This window comes from Protopterus annectens, chromosome 15.part0 (genome assembly GCF_019279795.1).
Source record: "Protopterus annectens isolate FY-2018-M chromosome 15.part0, PAN1.0, whole genome shotgun sequence".
Classification (NCBI taxonomy): Eukaryota; Metazoa; Chordata; order Ceratodontiformes; family Protopteridae; genus Protopterus; species Protopterus annectens.
In genome coordinates, this window is record NC_056749.1 from 797,644,650 (window position 1) to 797,665,391 (window position 20,742).

At 39.4% G+C, this 20,742-nt stretch overlaps 1 protein-coding gene across 2 annotated transcripts in view; it reads right to left on the minus strand.

The window, feature by feature from the left end:
- Positions 1–16,657, minus strand: part of LOC122789679 (zinc-binding protein A33-like) — a 125,194-nt gene extending 108,537 nt beyond the window's left edge. The window contains exon 1 of one of the 2 annotated variants that reach the window (XM_044057095.1): positions 16,199–16,657. In XM_044057095.1, the coding sequence (XP_043913030.1) occupies positions 16,199–16,642 (444 nt within the window). In that variant the 5' untranslated portion in view covers positions 16,643–16,657. Of the gene's footprint in view, positions 1–15,446; positions 15,605–16,198 lie in introns of those variants that run through there. The other variant, XM_044057096.1, reaches the window with a different exon arrangement.
- Positions 16,658–20,742: the final 4,085 nt, after the last annotated feature.

Here is a 20,742-nt window from a genome sequence, read left to right on the forward strand (position 1 = left end):
ACAACTAAATTGTACCCAACTTTTCTTAACACACAAAAATTATACTTAATCCTACTTCCTGGCCTGCCCAGCTATAAGTGCAATTCTCCACCTCTACCTCCCAAATTGTTACCTTCAATATTTGGAAAATTTTACTTTAAATCTATTAACTTTATAAAAAAACTGCAGTCAAAGTCTGTTACTCACATTGTGTAGCAAAAGTCTGGAATGCAGTCCCTGCACCAATCAGGGTAAAACATAACATTCTTTTATTTAAGCTAGTGTTAGAAGAATTCCACTCTGACTCCTGGCTTTGCACATGCTGCTCCCCTGGTTAATAATTCCAGCCTCTTCTCCTCTAATCCCTATATAGACCCCATCTATCATTTTTTTTTATTTCTCTTAACCTTATTTCCCTTATTCTAAATCTTGATTTTATTTTTTATTTCCCATCTCCATTATCAACTCCACTAATCACCTCTAGCAACTAGTTATTTCTCACTCTCCCCTCCATTCCTCTCCTCCTGTTTATCCAGGGTTTGAATGTTCCACTCTAACATTTACACTGAGTGAGTAATGTACTCTCACACTTATAATAACAAGTTTCAATGCTACATGATATTGTGTTTATCTTGTTTAATGATGGTTTGTGTCGATCATTCTATGTTATATATGCATTAATATTTGTATTAATGTATGTATTTACTGTATATTATAATATGATGTCAGTTTTCACCTATGTGTATATATTTTCTGTTCTTTTATTTGTGGAGCTTTTCACCCTGACCTTTGCTGAAGATGGCTAAAATTATCCGGTCAGATATTCTCAGTAAACAAATGTCAAGATATATACATACATACATAAATAAATAATAAACGCATAAATGTGATTTACCAAGAAAACAGCAAACACTGAAAGTCAATGCAGCAAAACAAAAGCATTTTTGCAAGGGGTCTTTGCCCCTTATACCTCCCAAAGTAGATGGCTGACCCTCCACACCACTGGTTACTTAAATATATTAATGCCATGACCACTGTACCTTGGATTATGGGAAATTCTCAGAGATACCACAATCGCCGAATTGGTATATATGGAAACATAATTGTATTCAATGTTCACTCATATGAACACCCGAGTATTGCCATTCTGCCCTGCTCTCATTCCTGGGCACAGGCATGAAGAGTTGGGGGGTGTCAGATGGAGTACATAGAAACCCAGAATTATGATACCCTGAGAGGATAAGGAAATAGTGAGGAGTGATGTAAAAGGATAAAGAAACAAGTCAGATAAATAGGTTTGGAGAATTATCTTGTTACTGGAGAGAACAGGAATTGTTAAAATAATTATACTGCAGTAGTCCCATGTATTAGTTGAGGCATTTGTATGTAATTCCAGGGGAGAAGGTGGTAAACGTAAAATTTATATGATTGTTTTATGTGAATGCAAGGAGAGTGAACAGGTAAAGACAGGGTGAGAGGTGATGCACAGGAGTGGATGGGGTACGGCAGATTTAAAGGATTGAGTTGTGGAGGCAAATAACAGGCAGGTCTCAAAAAATATGATGAGGGGAAAATGAACTGCCTTAAGTGGGAATGGAGGCAAGAGAAGGAGCTGAGAGACATGATATTTATGAACAGTGAATTATAGTTGTAAATAAGGTTATGGAAGCCAGATAATAATAACACAAACTGAGAAAGGAAGGTTAACTTACAGGGAGATGACAGAGATGGTTTAAATTATATAAGGTTAAAAGGTAAAAAGAAAAAAATGACAAACTGAACAGAAGAGGTGATAGGTAAGGAAGACAGGAGAATGAAATCTTTTAATATGATGGAAGAATACAGGGCATGCATAGGGGAGTGACTGGAGTATTAGCAGGTGAGTATTATGGAAGCAGTGGAAAATGGAAGAAAGAGAAAGGAGAGCAGAGGAAATAGAAAAGGAAATTCATTAGGAAATGGAATACGAAAAGGAAGGATCAGATAAAGTGGCTATATGACGTTACAGAACAATACAATGGAAGGACAGAAATGGCAGGCTGGAAGAATGCTGGAGAGTAACTGGCAGGAATGGGGAGATGATAGCGCCAGTGATGAAATCTGAAATCTCAACAGAGCACGTAAAGCCAGTTAGACACGTTATAACATGCAAATTAGGAGACTGATATAAACCACCAATGAAGCTAAGGAGAAAAAGTTCCTTCCATTATGAGCAATGATGGGGATGCATGAAAGGAGGGTTACATTATATTCCTGTGGTAATGCCAGTGAAGAAGGTATGAGAACAAAGGGGCAAATTATATTTTTACTGTATGTGGTGGAAATGCTTAATGGTTACGAAACTGTAGAAAACAAATGAAAGAAAACTAGCTACAAAACTATACCACAAAGTTAAAGCTGTGCTGGAAGTGGTGACTTTTTGCAGTGCATGCAGGAGACAGAACAGAAATAGAATATAAGGTGGAGGTAATGTACTTTTCAGGTTTGGTGCAGAGAAGCATGTTTGGATGAAGGAGTGGAGGCTGAGCATAGTAATCTGAGCTATGCAGGAAGGTTAAGAATGGGCTGGGAGAACACAGAAAACACAATAGAGATATTGGAGACCCTTAGGTGAGGTTATGCAGAACCTTAGAGAAGAAGTGATGTGAAAGAGGCAAGTTTATGAAAAAGAAACAGAACAAAAATGGGTTGGCAACATACCTTTCAAGTGTGCAGATTTTTGCCTCATATTTTGGTCTTTTCCTCATTATATTTCTGTTTTTCTGGCAAATTAGTGAGGATTTAATTCACTAAATAATAACATGCATTTAAGTTTCAGACTTCATATTTTTCAGAACATGTGTGAAAACACAAATCATGTTATCCCAGCAACTTTCTAAGTTTATAAGAACAATATTTAACATATGTCCCTATTTTTGGTCCTTATTTCCCCTATTATTTTTGGCTTTGTTGAGATTTCTTGCTAGAGGTATGTTTGGAAATGATAAAGAAATAAGCAGAATTGAGGCCATATTTGGTAAAAGAATGAAGTCCGTCCATCCATCCATCCATCCATCCATCCATCCATCCATCTATCCATCCATTCATCCATCCATTCATCCATCCATCTGTCCATCCATTCATCCATCCATCTGTCCATCCATTCATCCATCCATCTGTCCATCCAACCATCTGCCTAATGATGGTGAGTTACAAGCAGCTCCTACAGTGGTGTTGTGAATGCTTTTTGCCATCCAGAGAGTTTAATATGCATCTATGGAACACAGTTAGTGTCAGGCCTTTTTTTCATATCATACGCATATAGCTCTGGAGAATTTGGAGTTGCCATTCTGCCACTGCATATCTTTGGGATGTGGAAGTAAACCAGCATACCCTAAAATGCATACTCCACAAGAGAAATCCCCCTGCCAAGAATCAAACCGGTGTGTTTCTGAATGTAAAGAAGATAAGAATGGAGTAGCTGGGGTTGAATGAGAAAAAGAAAGGGAACATAGTGTAGCAGATGAAAAGTGATAATAATGCAAATACTATTTCTCCTCCATTTCATTGGTGGAAAAAAACAGGAGAGAAATGTTGATAACGTATTATCGGTGACAGCCCAGCTGCATAATTGTAAGAAGTAAGGCTTAGGTTTGCAAGAAAATATAATGAAATAAAATGTAAACTATATCCGATTGATACATTTGTAAAAATGTATAAGTAAAAGAGTAAAAAGGAAATATACTGAAAAAAGAATGCACCAAGGAGCAGCAGCCCTTGGATAAATGATTCCCTTAGAATTTCTTGCAGTTTTTTCCCTTCCTTCTAGTTCACTTTAACAGTTTTCCCATCTTGATATGATCAGTGTCTCTTAGCTTTGAAGTCCCTTTCTCTTTTACATGTTTGGGCACAGCCCTTCTCTCCATCCAGTCGGAACCATACTGTCACACTGTCACTGTTTGTCAGTAGTTCAATCAACATGACATCCCACACCTTCTGTAATATGACAAGCCCTTGTCTAATATTTCCCATCTCTAAAATGACTTTAAAGACACTATTCTATGCCTCTGTTTGTGTTTTAACTTTTTATTAAAACATTTTTCTTCAAACAGTATATACATACACAGAGGAGCATCAAAAATAGCATGGTGTTCTTTATACTTCATCAACACAGTCATAACGAAGCATAAAAATAATCTAATGAGTAATTATAACACAGACAGCATCAATAGTACTGATGCAAGATATAAAACCATAAACAACGTATTAAAAGAAATATGAATTTGCTCCATCCCTCAATATCTTTACAAGTACATCTGGTTCTATCTGTGTGTCATTTTCTAGTTGTGGTATGATGGAGTACAATCTAGCACAGGTATTCTAAGCAATACTGAACATGAGTCATATCTGTTTGTGTATAATTGACAACATAACCCATTCTGAATAGTTCATCACATTATCTGTTTATATATAACAGACAATATAACCCATTCTGAACAGTTCACCACATTATCTGTTTGTGCATAACATACAATATACCCCATTCTGAATAGTTCACCACAATATCTTTTCATGCCCCACTAGGGGAGGGTTGGTTTCATCCTACTAACATTAAAAGCTATAAAATAACATCACTGCAGTCCCATACCCAGGTATGTCTTAGTCTTTACAGGGCACCGATGCCAGTAGATGTTTCTGTACCTGCATCCTACTGACATCTCTAAATATCTCAGTAACCAAGTTAACACCAGCTGAACTGCTAAGCCTCAGGTGAAAGCTCACAGATGGATTAATAAAATGCTACTGACAGTATGTGTATAGCTTGAGTGGTTACTGAGATAGTTATTTCAAGTTGTTTATAAAATGTTACAAAATTAATATTTGCTGCATTTACTATGACATAAAGTCCAGTTTAAGACCTGGACTCTAATGAACACCACTACTGTAAAGATTTGTTTGGGCTAAACAGTTTGTCTTCTATATTTCTTTATTGACCCATAGGGCTCCAGAAATATGGACATTTGTTTGAAATATAAGGACGTAACTTGATTTTGTCAGAAAGCTATGGATGTAAACATTGGAAGTTACAGTACAGACATCCAAAGTTCAACTAGAGTGAATGAGTTAAATGTGGTATGTTATGTTACAGAGAACTAGACTACCCAAAACAAACTAATTGCTTGCCCTATGGGCCTAGGCTTTCAGTAGGTTTGTAACCCTTAAGAAATGGTATTCATTCCACAATCTTCCTTGTTGTATGGAAGAAAAAAAACACTTCTCTCCATTGTTTCTTCTATTTTTTCAGTATGTAGAACAAGTTTAATAAAAATAACCATCATTTTAGTAGTTTTATAAATGCCTGCGCAGAGGCACAAAACTTGAAGGCATTTTTGCAGAGGAGCTAAGTCTGAAGAATAAATCTTATTGAGTTTGTGGCAGATGTTTTGGCATATTTTAATTTATTTTGTTTTTACATATACAGGCAGCCCCCGAGTTACAGGCATCTGACTTACAGACTACCCATAGATAAGAACGGGCTGCCGCAATGTTGGAAATAACATGAAAATAAATAAAAGTCTTTAAGTTGCCCAAATGTTACCTTTAAAATTAATTCTGTTGTACTTTCCTTTTCCCCATTCATGAAGCTGCTCTCACATCTTGTTAGAGCAGTTACTTCTGCCTTCACGGAGGACAAGAGATCTGATTGGTTAAGAGATCACTGTGTTGGTGATCTGATTGGTTAAGACTGCTGGCTTGTACAGTACACAGTTTTGAAGCAGTTACTGTATTGTACAGTGGAATGGGCAAATGACATTTTAGCTCACTAGGGTCTAGGTGACAGTAGCAGGTCTGGCAGAGGTCTGAAAGTTCAGGAAAGAGTGGAAAACATTTCTTTGTGATACCTGTAGTACAGAAATGTGAAGTAAAAAAAGGTTAAGTTTAACATACTTTTTATATGTAACATTTTACTGTACTGTACTGTCTTGCAGTACCGTATAGTAGAACGTTCCATGTATTTGTTTCAAATTACATACAAATTTGACTTAAGGACAGACTAAAAAAATGGATCACGTCCTTAACCTGGAGACTGCCTGTAGTTATAAATGCCTGATTTTAGAATTACAAATGGCTTTCCACTCTCTTGCTGGAATGGATTTAACACTAGCCCATACTTGTCCCTGCATTGTTTTACCCATTGCATGGTGTAGTTGGACACTGGAATGCAGCAGCCTGCTTTACATGTATTAAAAGTTCCAATAGTACAACTGTCCTTGTCCACTGATATCTCCTGAGTTCACCACTACAGGTTGTTTTTCAGCTCCTAATACTCATCTTCTTCAGCCTTAAGGTAAAGGCTAAACTTCATCCTCATCATCAGCTGGATTTATGACAATAGAAATATGCAGGAGTTCTGACGTGATGGCTAAAATGACAAAGTCTGCTTCCTTCTGCTTATGGTAAGAGTGCATTCTCTACACAACTGTCAGCAGTGTTATTCTCCAGATGGTTTTCAGAATGTATATTACTTCAGGATTCATGATATCACAGCAAAATGCAAGACAGTAAAGCTTAATATCTCAGCAGATGTAAATGCAAAACACAAACTTCCCACAATTAAAAGCGACTATCCAAATGCAAATAAACATATTAAAAAGAAGTATTTTTTTGTAGGGGATCAAATAGCCTACACTCTCTGATTCTCTTAGATATACAAGTCGAAGATCAAACTAATTTAGGGAATGTGCAAATCTGCCTAGCACTTTTTCCAAAATTCAGTAGTGCTGAGCAAAGCAAAATTGCTACCAGTTCACTGAGACAATCAGCTTCTCATAAATAACACCTCCAGGGAGACAACCCCCAAACTAAGATATACAAGGAAACCATTTTGGGTCTACTTTATTTCAGCGAATGATCAGATGATCAAATGATGTTAGATCGAACACTACATGTCGAAATGTCAAAATAGCGAATGACCATAACAGCAAATTTTTTCCCAGGGAAAGAAATCGCTGGGCTGGCCGTCTGGGTTATGCCATTTCCTCCACTGTAGTGTGATCTCAGAGTTGGTATATTTAAGTAGGGGGGTGTGGGGGGCAAAGCCCCCCCACTTTATTTAGTGTTTAGTTTTTTTGAGGGGGGGGGTTGGGAACAGCAATTTCTTTCCATGGGAAAAAATCGCTGTTCTGGTTGTTCGATCTTTTCTGACTTCGATATTTAGGGATCGATATAACAACGTTCGATCATTTGATCGTTCGTTGCTATAATATACACCCACAATTTTTGCAGTTATATATATTGAACCAGTGAAGGCAAAGCATTGCTGCAATATGGAGTTATGGGGGCTGCATATATACAGTCTTTTCTGAAAGACTTCAAATCTGCATAAACGAAAGCACTGCTGGTGATTCCCTGCTGGGTGAAGAAAATAAACCTACTTTTTTTTTTTTCCTGAGTTGCTTAAAGTGATAGAGCTGCTTTCTGTTTCACCTGCTCTAGTTTGTTTTCTGTTTTAAGAAATCTGCTTGGACACGTGATTTTATTCTGTGACAGACACAAAGTATCTAGGTTACACATTTCACATGTTCTTTTCATTGGCTAAATTGTTTCTTGAGTGATACTTAAATATATAGTGAATTTCTGGGTCTTCTGTCTTTCCTGAAAGAAGTCAAGCCTACTGGTGAGTCCACGCTAGTTATTTTTCCATGCCCCCTTTGTTGATCTGCTTTTTATACCTGGTGATTTTAAGCTACCCAGCCTTAGTGTAAACTGAGTTTTATAAGCTCCTCCCTTTCTACACTGCTGATAGCAAAAAAGCAGTATCTTTCATCTTTTCCCAGTTAGGGGTCACCACAGTGGATCACCAGTCTGCAGACTGAGCAGCAGTGGAGTTTCTATGGTGTTGAGTTGCCAGCCTGGTGCCCAACCTTCACAGAAGGCACACCCACACACGCACCTACCTGCATGTCTTTAAAACTCACTCAACCACAAGGAGGACATGCAGACTGTACACAGAGATATCTTGAATTATTTATTTGCATTTCCTTGTGCTTATTTTGAAAAAAAAGAGCATTTTTCTTATCACTGTCTATTCTATTGATTGTTGGATAAACTAGTGTATTTTACACTCTAAGAAGCACTTTTCTGTGTTTTTACATCAAGAGGTCAGCAGATCTTTCACCTAGTGCACTAGGAGGTAATCTTGTCTGTTTGGGTTGAGGAAACACTTGAGATTTCTGCATGTAGTTTTATTGGCTGGAGGATGTATTAATCAGCTTATCTTGTTTTTAGTACCATTATAAACTCATTAGAATTGAGTGCCTCTTGGCTCATTTCTACAAAGTGAATTACTTCTATTGAATAATCACACTTTTATAAGCTGTTTAAAGTACACTGCTGTATCCACAGCTTTAAAGGAGAACCTGTAATATTTCATGCCATTCAATGACTACTTAAAACACAAACAGCGCAAATGCCACAGAACAGACTTTTAAAGTGCTTTTTACTGCTGCTTCTTTTTAGAATGGCTAAACTGCAGCCTTTTGTGATGCCTGAATTGTACTAGTTTGACTCATCTCATCCCCCTTCACACCTAACTTCCCTAGCTAACAGTGTACTAAGGGTAATTTGAGCTGTTACCTGATGTGATTGACAGCTCATAGCAGGAGACTTGATTCATGTACTGTTTCTTTGTTTTAGCTTTTACTTTCTGTATGGGCAGGGGAAGGACCATGGGGCTGTGACATCACAGCATGGGTGGGGTTTTAGGACTGTAGTGGTGATGTCAGTTTGGGAAGGGAAATGGCCAGAAAACTACCTGTATTCATTGGCTTTGATGACATCAATGAACTGGAAACTGCAGCAAGCTTTTCCAGGGTGGGATAAACGTTTTTTGAAAGTGAAACCACAGTACAGTAAGGAACTGTTCAAGTGGAGAGAAACAGTTGATTAAAAGTATTTTAAATGCTGTGTTATTGTTTATTCATAGCAGGTACAGTAAATAGGGAGAAAAAGGACAGAGAAGTTGAGCATTTAATAATGGAATCCAGTTGTCTTTTAAGTTTGTTTGTGATAGCATTTCACTTTGAACATTCCTTTACTGTGCTTTTACATTAGGAGGACTGGGATTATTCATCTAGTAGGTATTTACATGTTCTATCTGAGTTGAGAAGCACACAGAAGGGCTCTAAGTATAGTCATTGTATTGACCAGAGGGCTCAATCAGTTGTCTGTACTTCCAGTGCTGGTATAAACTTTGCACATTTGCATGGAGTCACTTGCTGTTGCAGTACCATGCACAGATGCAAAGATCTGGAAACATTGCTTACTTTCATTATACTGTGAAAGTATACTGTGCTAGTTACCTTATTATATCATCCAGGACTATTGCAGTTCAGAGAACATCTGATTTGGCACTGGGCAGCATTGCTGGTTAGGTTAGCTGCAGATTACACCACATAAGCACATTTCCTTCATCCGAATACAAACACCCACCATTCCTTTCAAGTACACATTAGGACCTGCAACCATGGATGGGCACTTTCCTGCTATCTCTGCAACCAGCCCGGTGGACACGAGTATCCTGAGGGAATGTAACAATTGCCTTTTGTACACTAACAACCACTTAATTCTCGAATAGACAACTACAGTATGTGAGGGATGTAGTTACAAATTGACACTGGAGGCCAGGCTCTCACATACAGACACAAAGAGCAACGAACAAGTTGTCAGCAACTCACACACATCACTCACCACACCCACAAATGACTGCACACACACACACCCCCCCCACACACACCCACACACACACACACACACACACACACACACACACACACACACACACACACACACACACAGACACATGTATGCAGATGCGCTCACATGTAACTTACACAAACCTCAAAGGCCTTTCAGGCACAATTCTCAGAAACTCCACATGTGAACAAACAATACAATTCCTATCACAACAATTAAAGACAGATTTCATTGTGCCTCAACTACCAAGCCCATAAGGCGAAACACTCCATGACGCAGTATTCTGGTCATAGAATACTCCATTGTGAGACACGCTGAAGTTCCTCTTACCAGGATGGATAAGAGGAAGGTTACAGTTAGTTGCCTGTCAGGGCCCAGGATTCACCAGATCACACAAGCCCTCAGATCACTTAACCCTAAGTACCAGTATGACTCATTCATAGTCTATATGGGTGTGAATGACCTGAGACATACCTCTTTGGACTATACAAAGAGAGAGGCATTACTGAGCTCTCAGAATATGTGTCCCAGGCAGATATAAGCCTAGCATTGAGCAGCATTCTACCGTTTCCAAGGAAGATGTCACAATACCAACAGAAAATGATCGGCTTTAACAATTTTCTTAACTACTGGTGTCATTCCAAAGGGGTCCAACACTTGTCAGCCTGGGAGGACATGGTTGATAAACCATGCTGCTTTGCCAGGGATGATCTTCACCTATCACTTTTAGGCTTTCAGATATTGGCCAAAACATTATCCACCTCTATAGTGCTTATTTTAGGCACTACCAAACAGACAAACCTGCCAACATAACAGAGAATGATGACAGCTGTGCAGTTACTGAAACATGGTTCAAAGCCACAGAAAGCACTCTGGTAGTGCATGGCTATAATGCCTTTTCATACATGTTGACCACCCACTAAACGTGAGACAGCTAAAGGTAGAGGTGTACCTATCTACATAAAGGATAAGCACACCTCATGGCTGGTCAAACAATATGACATGGTTGAGCTACTTCATGTCCAACTAACCATGGGAAAAACCCATTACCATATTCTTGTTAGCTACAGGTCCTCCACCATGAAAGAGAAAATCCAGGCATCATACCTGAAGTTACTAGAAATACTCACCATCAAGCCCAATACCATACTCATGGGTGATTTGGACTAACCCTCCATTAAATGGGAGGAATATGCAACCACTAATATGCAGGCCCAAATATTTATTGACTTTGTAAATTCAAATGCCCTACAGCAGCTGATCTAAACTCCCACTAGGGGACCAAATATCCTAGATCTGATAATCACGATATTCGCAAATATGACAGAGTGCTGCAGTGTTATGCCCTTGCTAGTAGGATCAGATCACAAAGCAGTCTCCTTTGACATAAAAGTAAAACTAGTCATCCACCTTACCCCAAAAACGTTAAGGGCTTCTCTAAAGTAAATTACCCCTATTAAGGGATGGTATAGCTAGTTTCCAAGCTCTCCCAAATCCAGGAAAACACATAAACCTATGCAGAGGCATACACAAAAGCCTTGTATGACCATATAAACAACTGCATAAAAATGGAAGTACCAGACTGAAATAAACCAAGAACAAATCACAAAAGCAAGCCACCTTGGTGGATCCCTAGTATTAACAGACATCACAAACACACACATGCACACACACACGCACACGCACACACACACACCCACACACACACACGCACACGCACACGCACACACACACACACACACACACACACACACACACACACACACACACACACACACACAAGAAAGAAAATCCTGTCAAGAAGAGGGAATGTGTACAACATAGAATAAGTTCCTCATTAGTCTAAACAAGCTAATCAGGTACTAGTAAACTGAAAGCAGACTTTGAGGTAAAAATACCCTCCAAAGCTAAGGTTAACCATAAGGCATTTTTTAGATATGTCTGCAATCTTAACCGAACACCCAGCAATGTGTGCAATTATTATAATTATGGCATCACCTATATTTGGTCAAAAGACATACCAAATCTGATGGCTGATAAATTCAGCTCAAAGTTTACCTCCCTATCACCCCCCAGTTCTCCCCCCAAAAATACCCTCCACTACTCCACCGGCAATTATTACCAAAGAACAGGTTGCCACTTGCACTCTCTAAAGCTAAAAACACATCTTCAATGGGGCCTGACAGTATACCAGGTTGCCTCTTAAACAGCTTAAATCAGGACCTATCAGGTTCATTAGGATCTTTGTTTACCCACAGCCTCCAGACTGACTTTATCCCAATAGAGTGAAGGACAGCAACGGTCATCCCTCTTCATAAAGGGGACCATCTAGTGAGCCAGGGAATTACAGACCCATCATATTAACTAGTCTTATATGCAAGGCCATGGAAAGTGTAATCATGGACCTGATAAATAATGACATAGGAGACCTCCAAATAGAGGTCCTGGCCCAATTTGGTTTTGTAAAGTGAAGGTCATGCCTAATGAATCTGGTGCTTTTCTTTGAGAAAGTCACTAAGCCAATGGATGAGGGTAAACCTATACACACCACCTACCTTGACCTAGCCAATGCATTTGACACAATTCTTTACTTGGGTATTATAAATATACTCAAAAAGTTGGGCACAAATCACTATGTCACCAGATGTATAACCAACTGGCTCATGGACAGAACACATGTGGTTAAAGTGGGTGAATCCAGATCCAGCAAGAGGCCAATTGCTAGTGATGTGCCACAGGGCTCAGTACTGGGACCACTGTTGTTCAAAGTATACTTTTCTGAAGTCAAGGGAAATGTGGAAAGCCTCCAGATGGCAAAGTCTGCCGACAATTGCAAGCTGAGAGCAATATCTGAATCCCACAATCATACAGATATCCTTCAGGAGGGTCTAGTTCAGACAAATGATTGTTGCAAGAACCATAGACTAAAACTAAATGCAAAAAAATGCATTATCATACCCTTTTGGAAGTCAAATACCCCTTCAATTACAATATCAATAGCACCCCCTTAAAGTGGACTCAGAGGTGTGATATCTAGGTACGCAGATAGATAGTAGCCTGAACATTGACAGTCATGTGCCCACAGTTGTGAAGAAATCCTTTTATGCGGCACAACCTATAAGTAAAGGTATGGCATCCAGATCCAAGGAAATTACAGTCCTGCTGTACTCAGCTTTCATTACATCAATAACCAAGTACAGTGTGCCATTTGGCATGTATTGACTAGGCACTTACAGCAGATGCAGTGACCTCAGAAGTTCCTCACAAAGAATATACAAGGTGTAAACAACATGAACTATGCAGATAAACTAAAATACCTATCCATTTGCTCTGTCTCGTACCGACTATTACGGGGTGACCAATGTCTCACCTACAAGGCACTCACAAATCCAGACCTGATAGAGTTGCTACACATATGCAAGTCAAACAGCACAAGGGTCACCTGATCTAGGAATCTAAATTTAGTCAGTGACTCAAACAAACAAGATATATGTCTCAGTGACTACCCCTTCTTTGGAACAGGCTTACTATTCACATTAAGCAGAGCCCTTCCCTGGCCCTCTTCAAAAGCAGTTTGGATCAATGTATGGAGCAATCACAAATTCACACCTGGGGTAGTGCCTATGTTCCTTATGGACAGGGGCAGTCTGTAAGATACTGAATTCACAGGCACAAATCCATGGCATTCTTTTGCCCCTAGGAGCCATATAGTGGGTAAAATTGAATTAGGCTTGTAAGGTCCCTTAAGCCATTAGTGTAGTAATCTCTTATGAACCTGTTGCTCACTGGGAATGAGTGTTGAAGCATAAAGATCCATGGCAGTAGCAAGTCATTCCCAGCTCCATTAGCTACATTCCACCCATGCGTTCTGTCATCTAGATCCTCAAAGCTTCAGTTCCAGTAATTTGCAACCCCATCCCTACTCAACACACATACAGACATAACATCTGTCAGCTTTCCCTTTAACTAAGTTACTCTATAACTTATTAGGGTTGCCAGCATTCTTTGTGGCTAAAACCGGACTAAGGTCATGCCCCTCGCATCACCCATAACTCCACCCAGCCCCACCCCTCCCTCACCCATGCCCCACCCATTTTGTGACATCACCATTACATCAGCTGATGGGAACGCCCTCTTTTTTCTGTTCCAGATGCCTGCTTTCAGCCAATTTCTCCCCAGTTGCCATAAACACTGTTCAAAACTCTCACTGTGCATACTGTCTTCTGCTTTACTTCTGCAGTTATTACAGATATTTGGATTTAATTTAAAACATTTATTTCAAATTTTATAGCACAAACCACTGATACACATTTGCTAAAGCAATACAGGCTCACAATGAAAACAGACTTAGCATTAAAACTACTCTGCCTTTAAATCTCACATTCACCGAAACAGCATTGCACATTGTTTTCCCAAGTTTAGGATGATAACATTTTAAAATGTTCTAAGAAATAACAGTATTAACAACAATCATATCTTACATCAGTAACACAGACCTGAAAATGTATAGCATGGTCTAAAAATACATGTTTGGTATAAAACAATACATAATGACACAATTGGTCTTGCAGCTTTTGAAAAATGAACATATGCCTTTTATAGAAAGCTACAAAGCATATGCTTAATGTGGACAACTAGTGGATGGTCAGAAAACTAGCAGGGTCATCAGTTTACACACGTTTGCTATAATCTATTGACCAGAAGTTTCCACCTTGGATGGGTTGGATTGAGCTCTCTGCTTCCACCAGAGTGCAGAAGAACTGTTCCAGTGTAAGACAAACTGGCTTTGAGCTCAAGTGCAGCAACAAATGCTTTACAACAGAAGTTAGAATTCCTGCAATATTAGTAATCCTTTCCCCAATTAATTTCCTTGGCTTGTTCAATGGAGGTCTTTGGAGATTTTTGTGCAGCTGATTCTTTATCATTGATTTGGATCTGTGAGTATATCCTCAGGGAAAAAAACAGCAGAAATCCAAGTTTTTAAAAAAAGTGATCGAGTGTAATGAAAGTTTCATGATAGTTCTAGCAAAAGCATTGCTTTTGTATGTCACAGATGGGGACTTTCATTAAGTGAGTACTTCAGCAAGCAGATGAGGGAATGAGTTTAACATGGTAAAAAGCTTTGGATTTTTTTGGTAGGAATATATGCTGTTGGAAATCAGAAGTTCAGCATAAGCATCCTAACTGTTTGCTTAAGGAGTTAATTTTTAGTCTAAGAGGAAACAGCTAAAAAAAAAAAAGTGAAGGATGAGTCCGTGGAAAACCAGATATAAATGAAATGTGTATGTAATCAACTAGGTATGTGGTACACAGCATTGCAGTAGAGGTAGCACAGTGCTTGAGTTCCAGTTGTATTCCCAAAGGTTTTAAATGGATGGAACACAAGCTGACTGATTCTTAAGAATGGGTGCCCTAAGGCATCTACCTGAGGAATGATTATGATAAGGCATCTGATTTTAACTTTACCTATTAAGATTATGGTTTTCTAATTTCGACAGCTATGTTTCTTGGTAACAGAACTACATTAGTTGACTTGCAGTACTGTGAAGTTAAATAATGTTGAAATAAGAAAGTCCACAATACTTGTGTATAAATAGCTGACTTATCATGAAGTTGTGTACCCCATTTCCCATTCAGAGAGTTCACAACCTACAACATAATGGTCTTGTTTGTCCACACACACACACACACACACACACACACACACACACACACACACACACACACACTACCTTCATTGTTAATACTGCTTTCCCGATGCTGGCTTCTGCTATGCCTTCCCCGTTTGACAAAGTTAAATAATATCTAAAGTCGAACTGCTGATGCTCGCTTGCATTCTGAAAATGATGCATTCCCCTTCCCTGTTTGAAAAGTTAAATGCTGGCTTCTGCTTCCCGCTCGCACTACTAGAAGTGAGCTCCTTGAGCTCAATTCCGACAGGCTGGTAGCCCTAAGGAACCTGAGGTCATCGCGCACGTGATGACATCAGCGTCAGCGCCGCAAAATTTAAAAACAAAAACCTGGACTTCACATATCCGGTTTTGAATGGAATTTGTAACTGGATAATTTGTCAGAAAACCGGACAGTCCGGTCAAAAACTGGACAGCTGGCAACCCTATCTATAACATGTTGCTAACTTTCATTGCTTGTAGACTTGCACATAAGAAAAAGATGGAATAATAAAAGTAATTAAATATAAAAAAATGTTATTTCCAGAATAATTATACAGAGGAGCTCTTTCATTTATCAAATTAAGTAAAACAGCTCCGATCTCCTGATACATTTCAGAGTACTGCTTATATTATGTGTCACTAAATAAACATAGGTTATGATGCCTTATGATATTTCTGTCATTCAGTGAATTCCCTTCCACGTTTTGTGATACCTGATGAGCATGACTTCCTTGTAAGAACAATAACATTAAAATTTTAGTTGTGACAAGTATAGATTAAAATACATTCTGAACTGACTTAGTCTAACTCACCTGACGCATGTTTACTGTTTCTTGCAGGGATACAAAGGAGTGTCCCGAGTGTTCAGTGGAAATCACACACAAGGCACATATGGGAATTTCATCTTCTTGACAAAACAATTTCAGTGTTTCTTTGTGCTCCAAGCACTGCTGTGATTCAAGCGCACAGTGACTTTTCTGCTCCTGGTGTGGCTTTCTTGCTTTCTCACCTTGCTGAACCCTTTGAGCTTTCTCCGAAAACTTACTTAACAGCCTGTTGATAGTGTACTTTCTGCTTGGAAATTCCTGTCTGCACTCTGGACAGGAAGGAGTTTCCTCAGTGTCCCAGACTTTATCTATACAGGATTTGCAGAAATTATGCCCACATTCTAACAGTACAGGTTCTTTAAACAAATCCAAACAGACAGAGCAGAGTAAATCTTCTGTTAAATCATCAGTTATATTGCCAGTTGCCATGTTTTCTGCACCCTATTTTTGTTTCAGTTTCAGTTACTTAAAAATTCAAATGAAGAGCTCATTACTTCCTGTTAACACATAAAGTTGTTAATCCATTTCCATGAAACACAGCGTCCTGGGTTTTGCAGGTACACAGACAATATTCTTTTCTTAAAGGTATCCTACTTATTGAAAAATGGCACTATACATTACCCATTGTTCGATAATGAAAAAAAAAAACTTTGAAAAATGATCTTTTTATTTATATAATGCTACACAGCCATGGATATAAGTGCATTTCTTTTATCGGTGTGGTTACAATTACAGTAAGTCAGGCATGCTTATTTTAAAGTTTTTAGAGGACTGATCTTTGTTGTTTGACTGAATAATTATAATAAAATCAAAACAACATTCTGAACATTTGCAGTAGTCTCTTACCTGTTGTATTTTTCATACAATTCTATAGTCTTTAATATTCTTCTCTATTGGTGCTGGTTGTTCATGTCATCTTCCTTCTTTGAATTTTGCTGCTCCTTCCAGCAGACTGATTTTACATTATATTACATGTGCAAGATGACAGGAAAAGACACTTTTGTCCAATGAGTCTGCCATTTTCATGCAACTAGCACAGTGCTGCTGCCCCCTGCCCAAAATCTCTCCTCTCCACTATTTGACCTTGTGGTCCTAAAAGCTTCAATGATCAATGAACTTATCTTTCATGCTGCATTCAACTACCACCTTTCCTGTGAAGAAATGTTTCCTTAGGCATAACCATGTGGTCCTAAAAGCTTCAATGATCAATGAACTTATCTTTCATGCTGCATTCAACTACCACCTTTCCTGTGAAGAAATGTTTCCTTAGGCATAGTCTGAAGTTGTTGCCTCCTGCATTGCTGTAGCATTTCATTGTGTGTCCTGACGATGTAATGCAGCAGCCTCTTTTACATGTAATAACAATATCTACAGTCCTTAATGTCCTTATCCTCTGAAATATTCAGTGCTCACCACTTCAGCCTCTCTGATAGCTACAGATCATCATCTTCTTTCAGTCTTTCTGGCAAAGGCTGGGTTCCATCCTCTTCATCAGTTGGACTTAAAGTAAAAAAGTACACAGGGATACTGAGGTTGTAAGGCTGTTTAATTATACACTCTTGGTTGAAATGACAAAGTCTGCTTGCTTCCTTCTTCTTCCTTCAGGAAGACTGCATTCTCTACTGAACTGACAGTTTTATACTGCAGCAGTTCTGCAATCCTTCCTCTTTAACTGGATGCCCCATTGCCCCCCCTTTAATTTTCTGTACCCATTTCATATTTTACCACTTTCTCCACCTTTGATCCATAGCGAAGACATTTGCTTCCCCAAGCCTCTCTCTGTACTCCTTCTCTATTCCCCTCACCATTCCTGTGACTTTTCTTTTCATGGTCTGAAGGATACATCTTATTTTTCTCAAAGATGCAGGGGCACAGCTGTACCAAATATTCCAATCAATCATCCCTTCCCTTCTCTGGTACTTACTTTTTGGTATTCTTGGTCACTAATTATAAGGATTTACAGTTTCCAGCACTGAAACATAACATTTTAGAATTAAAGTTCACTATAAGACCTGCTGCTACTACCACACTCTTTAACAGCATTAAATCACTTACTCTAGGACTGCTGTGACCTTTGATGATTTCATATAGTGATCATAGTGATTTAAAATTCATTGGCATTACTGAGCACAGGTAGTCTATCAGATAACACAGAGGATTAGGTCTGTGAGCTGCTACTGAGCACAGGTAGTCTAACAGGTAACAGAGAGGATTAGGTCTATGAGCTGCTACTGAGCACAGGTAGTCTAGCAGTTAACACAGAGGATTAGGTCTATGAGCTGCTACTGAGTAGAGGTAGTCTAACAGGTAACACAGAGGATTAGGTCTATAAGCTGCTACGGAGCACAGGTAGTCTAACAGGTAACACAGAGGATTAGGTCTATGAGCTGCTACTGAGTACAGGTAGTCTAACAGGTAACACAGAGGATTAGGTCTATAAGCTACTACTGAGCACAGGTAGTCTAACAGGTAACACAGAGGATTAGGTCTATAAACTGCTACTGAGCACAGGCAGTCTAACAGGTAACACAGAGGATTAGGTCTATGAGCTGCTACTGAGCACAGGTAGTCTAACAGGCAACACAGAGGATTAGGTCTATGAGTTCCTACTGAGCACAGGTAGTCTAACAGGTAACACAGAGGATTAGGTCTATGAGATGCTACTGAGCACAGGTAGTCTAACAGGTAACACAGAGGATTAGGTCTATGAGCTGCTACTGAACACAGAGGATTAGGTCTATGAGCTGCTACTGAGTACAGGTAGTCTAACAGGTAACACAGAGGATTAGGTCTATGAGCTGCTACTGAGCATAGGTAGTCTAACAGGTAACATAGAGGATTAGGTCTATGAGCTACTACTGAGCACAGGTAGTCTAACAGGTAACACAGAGGATTAGGTCTAGGAGCTGCTACTGAGCACAGGTAGTCTAACAGTTAACACAGAGGATTAGCTCTAGGAGCTGCTACTGAGCACAGGTAGTCTAACAGGTAACACAGAGGATTAGGTCTATGAGATGTTACTGAGCACAGGTAGTCTAACAGGTAACACAGAGGATTAGGTCTATGAGCGGCTACTGAGTACAGGTAGTCTAACAGGTAACACAGAGGATTAGGTCTAGGAGCTGCTACTGAGCACAGGTAGTCTAACAGGTAACACAGAGGATAAGGTCTATGAGCTGTTACTGAGCACAGGTAGTCTAACAGGTAACACAGAGGATTAGGTATATGAGCGGCTACTGACTACAGGTAGTCTAACAGGTAACACAGAGGATTAGGTCTATGAGCTGCTACTGAGCACAGGTAGTCTAACAGGTAACACAGAGGATAAGGTCTATGAGCTGTTACTGAGCACAGGTAGTCTAACAGGTAACACAGAGGATTAGGTATATGAGCGGCTACTGACTACAGGTAGTCTAACAGGTAACACAGAGGATTAGGTCTATGAGCTGCTACTGAGCACAGGTAGTCTAACAGGTAACACAGAGGATTAGGTTTATGAGCTGCTACTGAGCACAGGTAGTCTAACAGGTAACACAGAGGATTAGGTCTATGAGCTGCTACTGAGCACATGTAGTTTAACAGGTAACACAGATGATTAGGTCTGTGAGCTGCTACTGAGCACAGGTAGTCTAACAGGTAACACAGAGGATTAGGTCTATGAGCTACTACTGAGCACAGGTAGTCTAACAGTTAACACAGAGGATTAGGTCTATGAGCTGCTACTGAGCACAGGTAGTCTAACAGGTAACAGAGGATTAGGTCTCTGAGCTGCTACTGAGCACAGGTAGTCTAACAGGTAACACAGAGGATTAGGTCTATGAGCTGCTACTGAGCACAGGTAGTCTAACAAGTAACACAGAGGATTAGGTCTACGAGCTGCTACTGAGCACAGGTAGTCTAACAGTTGACACAGAGGATTGGGTCTTTAAGCTGCTACTGAGCACATGTTTTCTAACAGGTAACACAGAGGATTAGGTCTATGAGCTGCTACTGAGTACAGGTAGTCTAATAGGTAACACAGAGGAGTTTATCTATGAGCTGCTGAGCTGCTGTCTGTAAGCCAGACATTGATTCTGTAGGCCTCCATTTGCCTACTGTGTCTCCGAACAGGTCGCTAACTGACAGAGTGCTCTGGAGCAATGGATAAAGTGGACAAGACTTTTCAATGACCTGTTGAGCCAAATACCATGTGTGCACAACCATTTTTCAGAACATCTAATAGAATCAGATTCCATCTCCATCATTCAGTCTGGCTTTCAACTTTTTCATGGCATTGGTATAGCTCTCTCAGATATCGTAGTATATTCCTATTTATTGTACGCTACAGTGGAAAATATGTTTGTACCATCCTCCTTGACCTGTAAAGCCTTTGATAAAGTCTGCATTTCAAGACTATTAAATGCCCTGGATGGTTACATCTTCAGTTTTAATGCAACTAGTTCGTTTGTTTGCTTGTTTGTTTGTTTGTTTGTTTACTTACTTATTTATTTTTAGTTTATTGGGGTAGATCACTAGTCAAGATCGACCAA